At 38.4% G+C, this 16,309-nt stretch overlaps 4 protein-coding genes across 5 annotated transcripts in view; 3 read left to right on the top strand and 1 right to left on the bottom strand.

Moving 5' to 3' along the window:
* The window catches only part of LOC5570478, a 427,994-nt gene that overhangs the window by 382,551 nt on the left and 29,134 nt on the right, over window positions 1-16,309 (top strand). The window lies entirely within an intron of this gene.
* Window positions 2,938-4,514, top strand: LOC5570482 (leucine-rich repeat transmembrane neuronal protein 3). The gene is made up of 2 exons (XM_001659114.2): window positions 2,938-3,050; window positions 3,108-4,514. Exons 1-2 carry the CDS (start codon window positions 3,034-3,036, stop codon window positions 4,384-4,386), a joined length of 1,296 nt encoding a protein of 431 aa, XP_001659164.1. The 5' UTR covers window positions 2,938-3,033; the 3' UTR covers window positions 4,387-4,514.
* On the top strand, window positions 9,039-10,592 carry LOC5570481 (protein phosphatase 1 regulatory subunit pprA). Its single transcript, XM_001659115.2, has 2 exons — window positions 9,039-9,348; window positions 9,408-10,592. Exons 1-2 carry the CDS (start codon window positions 9,290-9,292, stop codon window positions 10,414-10,416), a joined length of 1,068 nt encoding a protein of 355 aa, XP_001659165.1. The 5' UTR covers window positions 9,039-9,289; the 3' UTR covers window positions 10,417-10,592.
* Window positions 10,388-12,104, bottom strand: LOC5570480. The gene is made up of 2 exons (XM_001659116.2): window positions 11,987-12,104; window positions 10,388-11,930 (listed from the first exon to the last, which is right to left on the bottom strand). Exons 1-2 carry the CDS (start codon window positions 12,010-12,012, stop codon window positions 10,430-10,432), a joined length of 1,527 nt encoding a protein of 508 aa, XP_001659166.1. The 5' UTR covers window positions 12,013-12,104; the 3' UTR covers window positions 10,388-10,429.

Genomic DNA, 16,309 nt, shown 5'->3' with positions numbered 1-16,309 from the left:
GGCCCTCTCGAAAACCAGCTTGGTATTCGCCGACAAAGGACTCCTCATACGGTCTCAATCTGTTGAACAGAATTCCAGATATGATTTTGTACGCCGAATTAAGGAGTGTTATCCCTCGATAATTGGCGCATTCCAGTCGATGCTCTTTCTTGTACAAAGGGGAAATGAGACCTTACAACCAACTAGCAGGCATTTGTTCCTCCTCCCATATCCTCGAAATGATACGGTGAAGGAGTTCGTGCAGCTGCTCCATTCCGGGTTTGAGAAGTTCGGCCAGGAGCTCGTCCTTCCCAGCAGCCTTGTTGTTCTTCAGCCCATTGACAGCTTTCTTTGCCTCATCTAGCGTTGGAGGTTCCACAGCCTGTCCATCGTCATCGATTTGGATTCTGCTACCAGATTCACTTCCGTTATCTCCGTTCAACAATTATTCGAAGTACTCTTTCCACCTGGCGGCCACCATTGTTTTATCCGTCAGCAAGTTTCCTTCGCGGTCGTTGCACATGGCGGGAGACGGCGCTGTTATTCTCCACATACCATTTACGGACTCGTAGAACCGTCGCATGTTGTTCTGTTCCATAGCTTCTTGCGCCTGAGCAATTACTGCCTCTCCATGCTCCTTTTTGTTTTTGCGATGGATCCGTTTTTCGGCTGCCCTTGCTTCCTTGTACCGCTCTCTGCTCTGACGGGTACCAGACACTAGCATCCGGCTTCTAGCCAAGTTCTTCTCGTTCGTCATTCTCTGGCACTCCTCGTCGAACCAACCGTTCCTTGGTCTTCGTTGAGCAGTACCTAGCACCTAAACAGAGCTAGACTGATTTGTAGTAGATATTGAAGATTCTTGAAAGTTATACAAAAGTTCATTTGAAAATCGTGCAGAAACTCATTTCAGAATATCCCTGAAATTTGGTCAACAATTCTGCAAACATTTTAGTGGTTCTGATAAATACGAATTGTTTCTTGAATTCTTTGCGTTATGCCCTACAATTTGCTATGCATAATGACACAAAATATCATTGAAAATTTGGTCAAATTATGCTCCAAAAATGAATAGAGCAAAACAGGATTTTGCTACAAAGCTTGGGCTCATGTATATTCTGCAACATAAATGTTGCTTGTATTTGACCGAGTTTGATCAAAATGTGTATGAAGAGTGGGTAAATATGTTTTAAATAAACTTTGTATGAAAAATATTGTCGATTTTTTTTTTATATTGGATTATTCAAATAGCTCTAACTTGAAAATCAGCAAATTTCTGCAAAAAAAAATTTTTTTGTAAGATCTAAGGATGCTTTTTGATGTGCAATATTCGAAATGGCAGCGACATGACGCGACAAGAGTTGTTTTTCATGTTCAAAATCATAAAAACTACTAAAGTGTATTTTTGAATAGTACTAAAACTTCATCCATATTTTTTTTCATCTTCATGCTCGAATATTGAACTATAAGCTTTTAGATAGTGCGAAACTTTGTAGAAATATTACATTCCTAAAATATGAATTTTGTACTTTATTTTATAATAACATTTTTATTTTTTTCTATTGCTGTTTGCATTTGAGGTGCAAATCTTGACTAAACTTCCTACAAATGCGGTAATACAAAGCAATCAAAGGATACCTAGCAACGATTATAGAAATCACCGCCACTCTAGCAAGAAAAATCTATCTTTGACACCGCATTTCTTGTGAAAAATCTTACCGCATTTGGTGTTCCCGCATTTGATATTTGCATTTCAAACGCACACAGCAATATATTCAGCCCGACCATTGTGCATTATATGAAATGTCTGTGGATAATTAACAGAAAATCGAAACTTTATCTGAAGAAGCTTTTGATCTTCAAACAAATTTTCAGGCCAGTTATGTTGTATGCTGTACCAATTTGGAGTAGCTCTGCTGAGGATTCAAAATAAAAATTAGAGAATGATTCTGAAGCTCCATCCCTGGCATAGTACCAATGAGATACATAGAATATCCAATGTTGAAACATTGGAACAAATGTCGAATAAAATTAAATAAATTCGGAAAAACTGACCACGATTGGCGATCCCCTTTGCCTTCTCACTTGAATCAAAGTGCCTACTCCTATGCGTTGTGAGAAAAAATATCAATTTGTGAATATAGTACTGCCTTTCTTGTTTTGTTAGCAAACATAACAACACGACGGTCAAAACCACATTTTCCTTATCTCTAAAAAGAAGCGTGTTGTTTCCGCAGCAACGGTCAATATTGAAGTCAGTTTGGTTTTCTTTGGTTATTTTCAGATCGATTTCAGATTTGTGCCACTAGAGCACCAAAATACCGCTACATATTCACTAAATTAAGGGTTACTGAATCCAGTGCCGTTTTCAAAAATATCATAGCACGCCTAATTTTTGAGATTTTGACTGATGAAGATGCAAAGTTTGACTATGTTTCAGCCAACCTGCATGCAAGTTTTCCAGCTGGTATGACAATTTATTAGCATGATTTGCCACAAAATTCAAACTGCATGTGGATAACAGGTATTTTCAACAAAGTTCATAATAATTTCGTATCTCAAAAGTTACTTTTTTTTCGAAAAGTATTGTATTTCGCCATATAAGAGAAACGAAATAAAATGTATGGAGACTTCAAGTTTAATCTAAATTTAATCATGCAATTTCAATTAAATTGTATCTTAAATGAAGGTTATAGTCATACATTGCATGCTTCGTGAATTAGATCACAAAAAAGTTTGATAAATTATACTTTAAATTTCATATAAACATCAATGAAAACAGTGGTATACAACTCTGGCGACCTGTAGCTAAAAATTGTGACGTGCTAGAATATTTCTGAGAACGGCATCATATACAGCAACCCCAAATCTAGTAGAGACACATATATTCGTTACGCTGTGTTACCGATAGTTTGGGAAACACTGCCCTAAGTCATTCTCTATCGCCAGCTGCAACAAAGTTGCAATATCAGCTGAATGGATCGTGTTGAATAGTTTGCCAGATAGAGCCCATCGATCTCAGTTGTTCGTTTTCCGGCGATAGATTCAGAGCTTAATATGGCACTGTTCTGGTGGTAAGTAGAGAATCTCATGCCAGTAATTTCACCGCTCATTTTTCTTTGTCTCCCAAGTTTTATCTTCCTTACTGTTTCGCTCGTTCGAGCTGATGTTGTAAAACCTACTACAACAGCTCTACGATGTCTGCACAGCCACTCGAAGAAATGTACGATTCCGAGGGTTGACCCATACGACGACCTGATACTCCCCGATTTGTCGGGGAAGACTACGTTGCAGATCAAGGGAGGTACCCTCTTCGCTTTTGATGGGCAGCTTTGCGAAAAACTGGAAACCGTGAATAGACTTCAAATGGGCTCGCTACAGTTGAAGGTGCTTTGTCTGACGCCAGCACTTCGGGAAGTATCTGCCGCGAACAACGAAATCGATACGTTGAAGATTTCTGGATCTCAGCACAAACTTGAACATCTCGATCTACGGTACAATAATTTGAAAACGTTGGATGGCTGTGAAGTGCTGGTGAATTTGGTCGAGGTACACCTCGAACACAATAAAATCGAATCTCTAGATTGGGCAGTGTTTGAAAACATGAAGAAACTCGAAAAGTTGTACCTCAATGGAAACAAGATCAGTAACGTGGTGGCTGAGAAGATAATCGAACTGCCAGTTTTGGAATACCTTTCTCTGGCAAGTAATGAACTGACGAATTTGGACGTGTCGAATTGGAAATTCGAATCTCTTATTGAGTTCGACATCAGTTCGAATCATTTGTCCAAAATAGCTAATCTGCACGTACGCTTCCCCAGCTCGCAAGCCGTCTTCTTGGCCAACAATCAGTGGTACTGTGAGTGGCTGCAAGACACTTGGGAACATTTCAATAGAACTTTTGTAACAATCAAGGACCGGGATGAGAACTGCGAAGGCATCACATCTTCAAACATTTGCTGCAGACCGGAAAAAGACATTATTGTCGAGAACACTGGATTGCTAGTCGAATTGACAAAAGTTGAGAAAGAGCAAAAGACTTTGCAATTGCGCTTGGAGTCGCAATTCGAGGAACTGAGCAGAAAGCATAAGGAGGAATTGACGCGATTGGAAGACAAGTTAAACATGTTGAATGCTGCGTCATCGGTTGTGGCAAACGTCACATCTGTTGACAGCGCTCAATTCGGGTTCCATAGTGAGATGCTCAAGGAAATGAACTCTCTAGCGCATAAGAAACTAAGCGCTATATCCTCCCAGCTGGCAGAGAACGAGAGAGTGCAAGTTCGGCTTATGTACACCACCTTGGAGCTGAAAAAGTCCATCGAGCGGGGCCGGAAGTCGGTTTCGGGACTGCAAGCACAGCTCGACAATCTGCGAAAAGAGCTCTACAGCAAAGCGAAGGGAGGTTAATGAATTTGTGCGGAACACTTTAGATCCGATTCAATGAAGGATTTGAGACACTTCGTTTAAACAGTTCTAACGGAAAGATATTGTTGAAAATTTTTAAGAATTTTCAATAAAGAGATTGATAACACATACATTCTGCGTTTTGATTTAAATACATTGTAGAAACTCTCGCATTGAGTAAGGGCGCTTAAGCCTAGGTTTTAGAGCCACGACATCCGGAAGAAATAGCTGTGTACCACCCTAAGAAAAGGACCACAAACAACAATGGAGTGCTCGTTAACTATCTTAGCAATGCCACTCCCAACAAAGGCTACATTGTTGGGAGTGGCATTGCTAAGATATCCCTATATGAAATGGTTGGTACGGTTGTTTCTGTTTCTCCCCTTATAATGTTTCAAAAATTTCCGTTCATAATGTTATTCATTTGTGAATAATCTGATCTCCAGAAATTTTTAAATTACCTTCAAACCCCAAGTCTGCACAGTGCCCAGTAGGGCTGTGCAAGTATCGATATTATCGATAATATCGATTTTATCGGGCCGATATTATCGATACGATATCCGATATCTCATGACCTGATATTTTCCGATATCGATAAAACAATTTTCGGTCCGATAATCAGAATTTTTTTCATTAATTTACATTGAAGAAATTAAACTGATTGAATGGAATTCAAGATGCCCTCTGGGAATTGCATGTCGCAACTACAACTAGTTAATATTGAAAATTGTCAATTTGCTTTTACACCCATCTTTTTTAAATTATCGGATATCGGTTCAATATCGATAATTTCAAATATTTATATCGCCGATACCGATATTGAATCAAAATGATATCGCCGATACCGATAAATGCTCATTGTGCACAGCCCTAGTGCCCAGTGAACCACGTATCGTATAAGAATGTGCATCCAAAATCAGTTATACGTTCGTCAAAAATCAGAATCTCTCAAGATGCCAAATTTAACGCTATCAATGCCAACACAAATTGTATATAAATCCCCAATACGATTCATAAACGACAATCTGTGTTGTTGACAACAAAACATGTCGTAAATAGTGCAACATAGTATCGTGTTAAGTTGTATAAACTGACAGATCATATATCAATCCAGAAAGCATCGTATGAAATCACAATAACTTAGCAAAAATTGCCAACTAAACCTGACGATGGGCCGCAAAGAACAACACAGTATGTGTCGCTGTACATGGAACATGTACACGCAGAAAATTCTTGCACGATTGACATAACTTTTCCGATAGTTGTTTTAACATGCCTGGATACGATAGTTACAAGCATATTATCGGTACTTCTAAACTGACAGTATGGTTTGCCCAATCATTTTTGCTTTTGTTGCTGTCTTCCATCACATGAATAATTCAATTATATTATTGTTGAATCAGCTTTCTGCACATTATTACCTTGAAACGTTATGAGCTGTACCGCAAAAAACTGCTGTTTTCCAATAAGCGATGTTGGGGTAGATGTAAGTTAATGGGCTCTCAATCACAAGATAGTAGTTTGTATTCCTGCTCCCATATTTATTTACATTTTGTCGCATTTTTGCAATGTCGATAAAGAAGATTCGTGACGGTTTTGACAACACAACATCAACAATAATACCATTGTCATGATTGTATATTAATATTCAGTCAATCATATCCATGGTTGATTCAATTATTTTGTGTAGTTGAACCAGTCATACCAAATAGTTAAACCAACCATAGATACTGTTGAATCAATTTTAATGTATGGTTGACTGGAATTCAATGTAAAATATGATTGATCTACCAGCAAATATGATTGACTGGATAATTCTTTTTTCTCCGTGTATTAACATTGGCAAATAATGACCTAACCATCATGAAACCGTTGGTGGTACAGTGGTTAGGTATCCGATTTCTAATCCAAAAATCCTTCGTTCGAGGCTTGGTGGAGGCTTTTTTTTATTTACATCCAAATTTTATGGCATCGTGTATCTGATCAGAAAGTCAGAAAAAGTTGTTCTATACGATTGAATTGATTCATATAGAATGATGTATATCAAAAGTTATACCAACCGAATTGTTGACTGGGTGGGTCTGACCATTTTAATATTTGTATCAAATCATTGATATGCTGTAAATATTAACGTTGACAAGAAAATACTGGAAGAGATTTCGATATTTCTAGGATACTTTTCAAAAATTGGCTGTGCAAGCACTTATAATAGAATAAAATATTGTAAAAACTCTCGTTTCATTATATTCAATTTAGTGTCAAATTCATTTCACATTTTTGTCAGTTCATAGAGACAAAAGTATTTTTCAGTCAAACATATCTGCTGTTCAACACGGAGAGTTTAACTCTTGAAGTAAACTTTTTCGATAATTGCTTTAACATGTTGGGAGACAGCCGTTGGTTCAACTACATCAATTTTGCAGCCCGTCGCTGATCACTAACACGGAGAAAAAAATAATTGTCCAGTCAATCATATTTGCTGGTAGATCAAACATATTTTATATTGTTTTACACAATGTTTTACACTGAATTTCAGTCAACCATACATTAAAGTTGATTCAACACGCAGAAAATTCTTGCACGATTGACATAACTTTTCCGATAGTTGCTTTAACATGCCTGGATACAATTGTTACAAGCATATTATCGGTGCTTCTAAACTGACAGTATGGTTTGCCCAATCGTTTTTGCTTTTGTTTCTGTCTTCCATCACATGAATATTTCAATTATATTATGGTTGAATCAGCTTTCCGCACATTGTTACCTTGACACGTTATATCGTGCACTGCAAAAAAAACACTGATTACCAACAAGCGATGTTGGAGTAGATGTACGTTAATACGCTCTCACTCTCAAGATAGTGGTTTGTTTTCCTGCTCCCATATTTTTTTTTCATTTTGTCGCATTTTTGCAATGTCGATAAAGAAGATTCGTGCCGGGTTTGACAACACAACATCAACAATAATACCATTGTTATGATTGTATATTAATATTGAGTCAATCATATCTATGGTTGATGCAATTATTTTGTGTAGTTGACTCAATCATACCAAATAGTTAAACTAACCATAGATATTGTTGAATCAATTTTAATGTATGCTTGACTGAAATTCAATGTAAAATATGATTGATCTACCAGCAAATATGATTGACTGGACAATTCTTTTTTCTCCGTGAACAATATCTATGGTTGGTTTAACTATTTGGTATGATTGAACATATTAATAGTGAGACAATCATATTCAATTATTCATTTATATTTTGTCTGAAAAGTTGAAATTTTAAGCTTTCATTCCATAAAGAAGATTGGAAATCGGTGAAGCTGTTCAAAAGTTATGATTTTTTTTTAAATAAAAAATCTAATGCGCTGAGACCTACAGTGTGTGCCGATGAAAAATGACTGATTTTTTATTTTAAAAATAAATCTATCTCAAACACTAAAAAACATACATTGCTGAAATTTGACAGTAGGCGTAAAATTTTCTGAACTTTCAAGAAAAAATGAGAACAGCAATAGCTCCTTTGGTCCCGAGGCCTTCAAAACACATAAAAACGGAAACTATTGAGTTTTTTATGTAAAAAAAAAACACACTTTTTGTGAAATTTTATATTTTTCCTAAAAAGTCAAAATTTCTAGCTTTCATTTCGTCCAAAAAGATTGAAAATCGGTCAAACGGTTCAAAAGTTATAATATTTTTAAAAATAAAAATTTTGCAAAATCACGATTTTTCTGGTCACCCTATTTCGGAAATTCAAATAAATCCAAAAATACGTGTATCCTTATTTCGAATAAGGAACAAAATAGCAAATTTTCACGGAATTCGGTGACCCACTAGATTGGTTTTTCATGGAATGGCTGTATATTTATTTATGTAATATATTTGATTATATTACTCCAATACAGTTAAATTTCCATGAGTTTAAGACGAGTTTTCCATGACTTCGCGGAGAAAAAAGAATTGTCCAGTCAATCATATTTGCTGTTAAATCAATCATATTTCACATTGAATTTCAGTCAACCATACATTAAAATTGAATCAACAATATCTATGCTTGGTTTAACTATTTGGTTCAACAACAAAAAAATTGAATCAACCATTGATATGATTGACTCAATAATAATATACAATCATGACAATGGTATTATTTTTGATGTTGTGTTGTCAAAAACGGCACGAGTCTTCTTTATCGACATTGCAAAAATGCGACAAAATGTAAATAAATCTCAGCATCAGGAATACAAACCACGATCTTGGGAGTGAGAGCCCATTACTTCTACTATAACTTCGCTTGTTGGAAAACAGCGGTTTTTTTTTGCTGAACAGCTCATTACGTTTCATGGTAATAATGTGCAGAAAGTTGATTTCACAATAAAATAATTGAAATATTCATGTGATGGAAGACAGAAACAAAAGCAAAAGCGATTGGGCAAACCATACTGTCAGTTTGGAAGCACCTAAAAATCAACCATCAGAAAAATTATGTCAATCTTGCAAGAATTTTCTGCGTGTAGTTGGTGCATTTGGATATGGAATTGAAATTTATTAAAACAAACATGGGAAAATGTTCATAACATATTTTATTTAAATTCCTGAAAGATTCTAGATGATTGGTTGAACATGCGAATTTTGCCAAATATTTGTGTGTGTCACAATTTGATACACCATTTAGATCATTTTTGCTAAAAAAAAATCTAGTAGATGATGAAAGCTGAATCGTGTGGCATAGGAATAGTATCTCCCAGGAGATGAGCAATGTTCCGAGATTGACGTGTTATCAGTGCAAACTATATGGATTTCATTCCTTTTATAAACAACACTAACCATTCACATCTAAAGCTGATGTTGCGGATTGATAATGGCAAAAAGCGGTCGAACAGTCAAATGTTAGTTGTCTTCCAAGATTGATGATCAGCGCACATAATCAAGTTAAAATGTTGATTCATCTCAAACAGCCGCTTATTTTGTACGTAATAATTGCCAAACCAGATGATCGTTCCAGACTCAATCAACGATTATTTTTAGAATTACAGCTGCCTTCGTCTTGATCGAAACTCTCGAATATAGCTGTACGGATTACCACAAAGGTTATTGCGTTGTTGAAAACGTTACCGCCGAGTCGATGCCCCAAGCGACCTTTCCTCCGGATAAACTCCTGCTGATTCAGAACAGTACAATGACCACCTTTGGGCAGGATCAATTCCGTAGCCTACCGAACGTGGAGAACCTGATGATTCACCATTTGAAAATCGAACAGCTGGATCTGGACGGTTGCGATCGCCTCTCCATGCTGTTCGCGAGCTACAACCACATCTCTAACCTAAGTGCCGTCGAAGCATTACCTCTCCGTAGTTTACATCTATACCAAAACCTTCTCACCGATGTAAGCGCCTTAAGTGTACTCACCGAATTGGAACAACTCTACCTGAACGACAACTTGCTTGAAGTTCTGTCGATCGACGTGTTCGCGAAAATGAAGAATCTAAAAATCTTGACACTACACCGGAACAAACTGACGGCGATCGATACGATCAAGTCGATCACTCTACCCAGCTTGGAATCGATGTTCCTTCAGCATAATGCGCTTACCTACCTGGATACGGCACTGTGGCGCATGCCGTCCTTGCAAAAGCTTGACCTGAGCGACAACCAACTAAGCTTCCTGTTCACTTTCCTGGAAGAGTTTCCATCCCTGACAGAAGTTCAACTTCACACCAACAGATGGAACTGTGCGTGGTTGCACAAAATGATTGATCGAATGGAGTTGCGAGCGATTAGTCACGGCCAAGTGGACCGGACTTGCGACGGAACGCTGTTCAACGATATCTGCTGCCTGTTGGAAGCCAGCGAACCAGATCCGATGATGTTGCTCATCAGCCGGACCGGGATTGTTGACGACCTGCAAGATCAGCTCGGCAATCAACGGCAGAAAGTGGAACAACTGGAGGAGGCTCATCGGAAGCAGAGCTTCAAGTACGACGAGATGAAGCGGAAAATCGACAAAATAGAAGAATGGTGCAACAAGGAGTTGTGATTTTATTAGATCTTCAATCTTCGGATATGGATTCCAACATCTCAAAAATCGTGTTTACATTAAACATTATTCGATCAATTTGAGTGTCGAGCTTTTCATTTCGCTTGGTAAATTTGTCAATTTCGGCTTTCAATTCCGAAACTTGCGATCCAATCTGATTTCTTAGAGCAGCGATTGATAAATGATACAGCAATTGCTGCTTCTCCATATCTTGGACCGCCTTTTGCAATACAATTGTGCTTTTCTGCAATGCTCCTTGATCGTTTATCAGTTGTTCCAATGGTAGAAGCTTTTCCGGTATTTCTTCGTATTTGGCAAGTTTCTCATTCACATCGCTACGTAATTCATTAAATGGTTCAACGAAACTATCCAGCTGCCTTCCCAAACCTGAATATTTATCATCCATTGTGCTTTTATGATCTGTTATGTCTGAGCGTAACTGTTCGATCTCAAGCATGCCAGCAGAACTGTCCAGCCTTTTCAGTATCTGCTCTTGATTTGACTTAATCTCTTCGATGCGCTCGATCAGTGATCGCTCCTCACCGAGTTCTCCTATTCTCACCAGCTTACGTTCCGTTTCGTCTTTGAATCCCTGGAAATCTTTTTGCAGGTTGCGCAGGTCCTCCCACTTATCGTCGAACAGACCTAGATCATCCTTTGCGAAACTCAAGATACTGAACGCATCGTAAGTGCAACAAATTCGCTGCACATCTATCAAACTGCTCTCCTTACAACGATTTGGCTCATCCTCGTCTAATTTGATTGTCTTCAGAAGAATCGCGTCCACAAAATCACACTTCCAGTAGTTTCCGGATATTTTGACACTTTCGAGTGATTTGAACTGATCCAGACTTCCTTCTAAAAAGTAAAGTTTGTTGTTTGATACATCCAATTCTTTCAATGACGGAAAATCCCACATGGTGACGTGTAACTCGATCAATCCATTGCCAGCTAGAGAAAAGGTCTGCAATTTAGGCAAATGTATTTTTTTACTCGTGTCAAACCTGTACATGTTGTTGTTATCCAGCGAGAGTTGCCTCAATTCGGACATTCCTTCGAATAAATCCATTGACAGAGTGTCGAACTTGTTACCATTCAGCGTGAGCCGGCGAAGTTGTCTAAATCTGGACAGGACACTTAAGTCTTCAAGATTATTACTGGACAGATCTAGCGTCAGCATTTGGTAGGCTTTATCCTTGTCATTATCAACTTCCAAAAGACGAATTTGATTCCCGACGGCCTCGAGATGTGTCATTTCCGGTTTAACGTAGACGGTTTCCACCTCCAGGCGGTTGATGGTCAAGTCCTTTATGCCCGGCAGTTTGTCGATAAGCATTCGCGTAAAATGAGGAATTTTTCCTGTTGCAATCGTGAGAGGATCGGTGATGTCCGGAAACTCAACTTGTTCTAGATCGGATTCAGTCTCCAAGATAACATTGTTTAGAACACAATTTCCGTGAGATTTCTCACATGAGTAATTTTTGATCGGTGATGATGAACCGGCGCTCAGCAGCCTAAAATTGAGAATTACTTAATCACAATCTCATTCGAAACCACGTTGAGATCTTACAGAAACAACAGTACGAAAACCTCCATCTTCCAGACGAAAGCGATTGTCGATCAAAGGATGATCTGGAGAAGACTGAGCTCCCGAACGAGCTTCCGATCATACGTAGACCTCGCAGCCCAAAAGGTTAAGCCTATCGGCGGAAGTCATCGTTTCGCATGGGCTGCAAATGTTGCTACTTTGTGTTAAAACTTGTTTTGGAAACAAATGATGCACTTATGAGGGCATGGGTTTATGAGTTACGTGACTCATTGAAACGTTCAACAACACGATCCTTGTTTCTTGAGGAAACTCACGGGTAGAAATCAGAATACGAAAACAAGATTATGACTCTGTGTTATGACTCATGATATCATGATTCGAGTGTGTTTTCATCTTATGAAAATACACCATGATTTGAACTCATGATTTGAACTCATGATAACACTCATTGGCTGAACTTACACTTGGCTCTCGAAAGAAACGCTAAGTGAACAGCCCACTGAAGTCTGCCGTATTTCACACGCTTGATAATATTCGCATTTTTAGTACAATTTGGTATTCATGCATCTGCGCCACACACCATTTTCGAGTTTCCCCCCGAGTATTGTACGCAGTACGCTCGAAAACATCGAAGGCTTACCGTTTATGTTTAATGTTTTATACAGGCGAAATTTTGCTTCCGTTTGCAAGTTGCGGGACCTAAGCTGGTTACACACTTAAATTATTTCACCGACCTCAGTAAAACGTTTCGCCGAGAACCCAACAGCTGAGAAATCGGTAATTTTTAATGCCGAATCTCGGTACTTATTTTACCGAGATTTCGGCAATTCAAATTTTTTGCCGAGACCTCGGCGAACGTTACCGAGATTCGGTAAACGTTTACCGAGATCTCGGTAAAAGTTTTACCGAGAATCGTCAAATTATTACCGAGATATCAGCTGTTGGGCTCTCGGCGAAACCGTTTAAGTGTGTACGTAGTCCGTGAAAGGCCCTGTTTGCAGCCGCAATACGTCTTTTCACTTCGCGGGAATCGTCGTTGTCACATGTCAAAAGTGTTCCAAGGTAAACAAACTCTTCAACAACTTCAAACACTACCTCAGCACTTACACCACCAAGTCTGACTCTATCTCTATCTGCAACCATGTACTTCGTTTTGGTAGAATTAATGGTCAGGCCTATCCTGGCTGTCTTCCTCTTCAGAGGCACGAAAACCTTCTCGACTGACCTGCAATCGATTCCAATAAGGTCGATATCATCCGTAAAGCAGAGGAGCATGTGCGACCTGCGATAATAGTGTCGTTTCTCTGCATGCCAGATCTGCTAATAGCACCCTCAAGTACAATGTTGAAAGTAAATTTGAAAGTGCGTCTCCCTGCTTTGGTCCCTCTAACGTCACGAACGAGGTTGACACCTCGTTTGTGATCCGAACACTTGATTTCGAACTATCCAGCGTAGCACGTATCGGACTAATTAGTTTCGTCGGAAAACCATGTTCAGACACAGCTCATTTCTTTTCACTGAGTCGTACGCCGCCTTGAAATCAATGAACAGACGGTAAATCTGTAAGTTATTCTCCCGGAATTTATCTAGGATCATTCGCAAGGTAATCATCTGGTCCGTTGTCGAGTGGTCCTAGGTATACGCCGACGATCGAAGGACTCCTCGAGCGGTCTCAGTCTGTTAAACAGGATGCGCGACAGAATTTTGTACGCCGAGTTTAGCATGATAATTCCTCTGCAATTTTCACACTCCAGTCTGTGACCTTTCTTGTAGATTGGGCGTATGAGGCCACCCAACTAGTCGGTGGGTATTTCATACTTCTTCCATACCTTCGTAAACACTCTTCCGTGCTAGAGAAGCTCGTCCGGGATTTCGTCCTTTTCGGTACCTTACAGTTCTTCAGCTCGCTGATACCCTTTTCAACATCCCCTATGGTCGATGGATCCACAGCTTGATCGTCATCATCAGTGTTCATCCGGTTTCTCGCTAAATTTTCTTTTTACTGTTCTTCGTAGAATCGTGTAAACCGAGCATTCTTGTTTGCAATTTCACTTTCAAGATGCAAGAAAGCATGCAATATTGGCGAATGTTGGATGTAAGATCATGAAATGTTTCTGTTTCACTCAAGATTGCAAGCATTTTTGAATGCAATGAGACAGTTTACATTATGTATCGTTTAATATTCAGTCAAAACTCGTTTTATATGATTATCATAGAAGTTAACATGCCATGTAAATTTAAGCTTTTTTTGCTGTGTTGCTCTGTGTCAGTGCACAGTGGGACGGATTGGGGCTTTAGGAGGAAAGATGGAACTCACGCCTTCAATTGCGATTTTACGTAAAAATGATGTTCTACAAAGTTGTTTCTATTATAAATACAATTTTTTTGGTCGGAACGAAAATTAGGGTGGCCCTTTGTAAAAAAAGATAACCATCAAAACTTTTTATTACAAGGAATATTGATATAGTTTGTTCTCAAAAGTTGAAGATCGCAAAATTTTAAGCTGGTTTGACAAAAAAAGTTTTTTCCTAGCTCGAAAATAGACCGTTTTAAAGCATTTTTCGCTATTGATTTAGGGTGGCCCATCAAAAATAGGTTTTTGTGTTTAATTTTTTTTTCAGATTTCTCAGCCAAGTTGTCTTTCCTTCATCTTTAGAGCCGATTGAAACGCATATTTTAAGGCCTGTACAATTTTGACGGTGAAAAGTTATAAACATGTTTTATGAAAACAATGTTTTTTTACATGTAGATGTAGCTGAGGCAAATAAAAAGATTTTGTTTTTGCATGTCAATAATTATCTTTCGGTTTCAAATATAAATTCAAAACTATTTTGTTTCATATTCTTATATACGTACTTCTAAATAGAGTCAAAGGAGTTAAGTAATAAAACTAAGGAGATAAGTATTTTGAAAGTATCTTCTAAATTCACCGCCCGGTTGGCTCCTCCTAAACATCCGAACATGGGGATTTGCCAGGCTATTTGAGAAACATTCTGATTGGAAGTAACGAATGCTTAATTACCGCTAATCTGTTTACAAGTAATTTGTCCACCGTGGGAGATATATCGTATCTGAAACGGTATATTATTAGAGTACGATTTCTGATTATAACGCTGACTTTGTATCATTTTTTTTGCTTTGCGTCCCTACTGGAACAGATCATACTTCTCAGGTTATTATTGTTAATAGCACTTTAACAATTTTAAACTGAAAGCTTTTTGCCATATTTGTCATTTTGCATTCGTATATCTTATGAATTAGTATAAATGATACCTTACGTCCATGGATGTAAATTAAATTTTCATTAAAAAAATACTCTTGTATCTATTTGTTTCCATTAGCTATATCTTTTATGTTTTCGTTCCAATTAGCTCTAAAAGTGATGGGAAGACAGTCTTGCTGAGAAACTTGAAAATTTCAATTTAATAATAAAAATAAAACACAAAAACTAATTTTTGCAATTCGCTTGCAAATCAATCAACTTTTCATTGAGATGTTGATAAACATAACGGCCTACTTTTCCTAGCGAAACAAACAATGCTGAAAAGTGCAACTTTTCAGCACTCTTTTCGGTGCTGAAAAGTAGCACTTTTCAGTACTGTTTTTGTAGGCGTCAACCGAATAAACCAGTCTCTTCATGTCATTTGTGCTTATTCTGCGCGGCGTGTGAAACAAGTCGTTCTCACCTCGGGTGACGTGAGGCGACCAATCAAATGGGAGCAAGTTGACACCTCACCGACCTGTCTTTCCTTAGGCGGCATCCACAAATTACGTAACGCTCTAGGGGGAGGGGGGAGTAGGCTCAAGCGTTACGGCTCATACAAACAATCTAAATTTTTCATACAAAAAGCGTTACGGAGGGGGGCGGAGGGGGTCAAAAATTTCGAATTTTAGCGTTACGTAATAAATGGATGCTGCCTTATATGCCACACAGAATAAGCACAATTGCATCTGATTCTAGGGATATTCTACGACTTGCGTATGTGAGAATTGTTGGATAGCGAGGTGACAATTCTCGACTCGAGTGAAGTGACTTTCCATTTGGATTCCACGGCAAGTCGCTTCACTCGAGTCTATATCCGTTGTGCGATCTGGTTCCTACCCAGACTAGCGATTATGATGTGGGTCTTACCTGATCTTTCCTCCAATAGGAAATATAGAACTGCATGATACCGATGGGAGCGAGAACATTTGTGTCATTCTTGGTTAGGGGAAGGGGTGGTAAAATGAACACCTTAAGGAAATCATCTTGTTTCTGATAGAAAAACGAGAAATTTGTATAGTTCTCTCGCACAACATCAAAAATAGGGATGTAATCTATAGCACCGACATAGATTCATACTA

The sequence above is a fragment of the Aedes aegypti genome, chromosome 2 (assembly GCF_002204515.2).
Source record: "Aedes aegypti strain LVP_AGWG chromosome 2, AaegL5.0 Primary Assembly, whole genome shotgun sequence".
NCBI lineage: Eukaryota > Metazoa > Arthropoda > Insecta > Diptera > Culicidae > Aedes > Aedes aegypti.
Note: the sequence above shows the minus strand (reverse complement) of the source record. Positions and strands in the feature narration are given on the sequence as shown.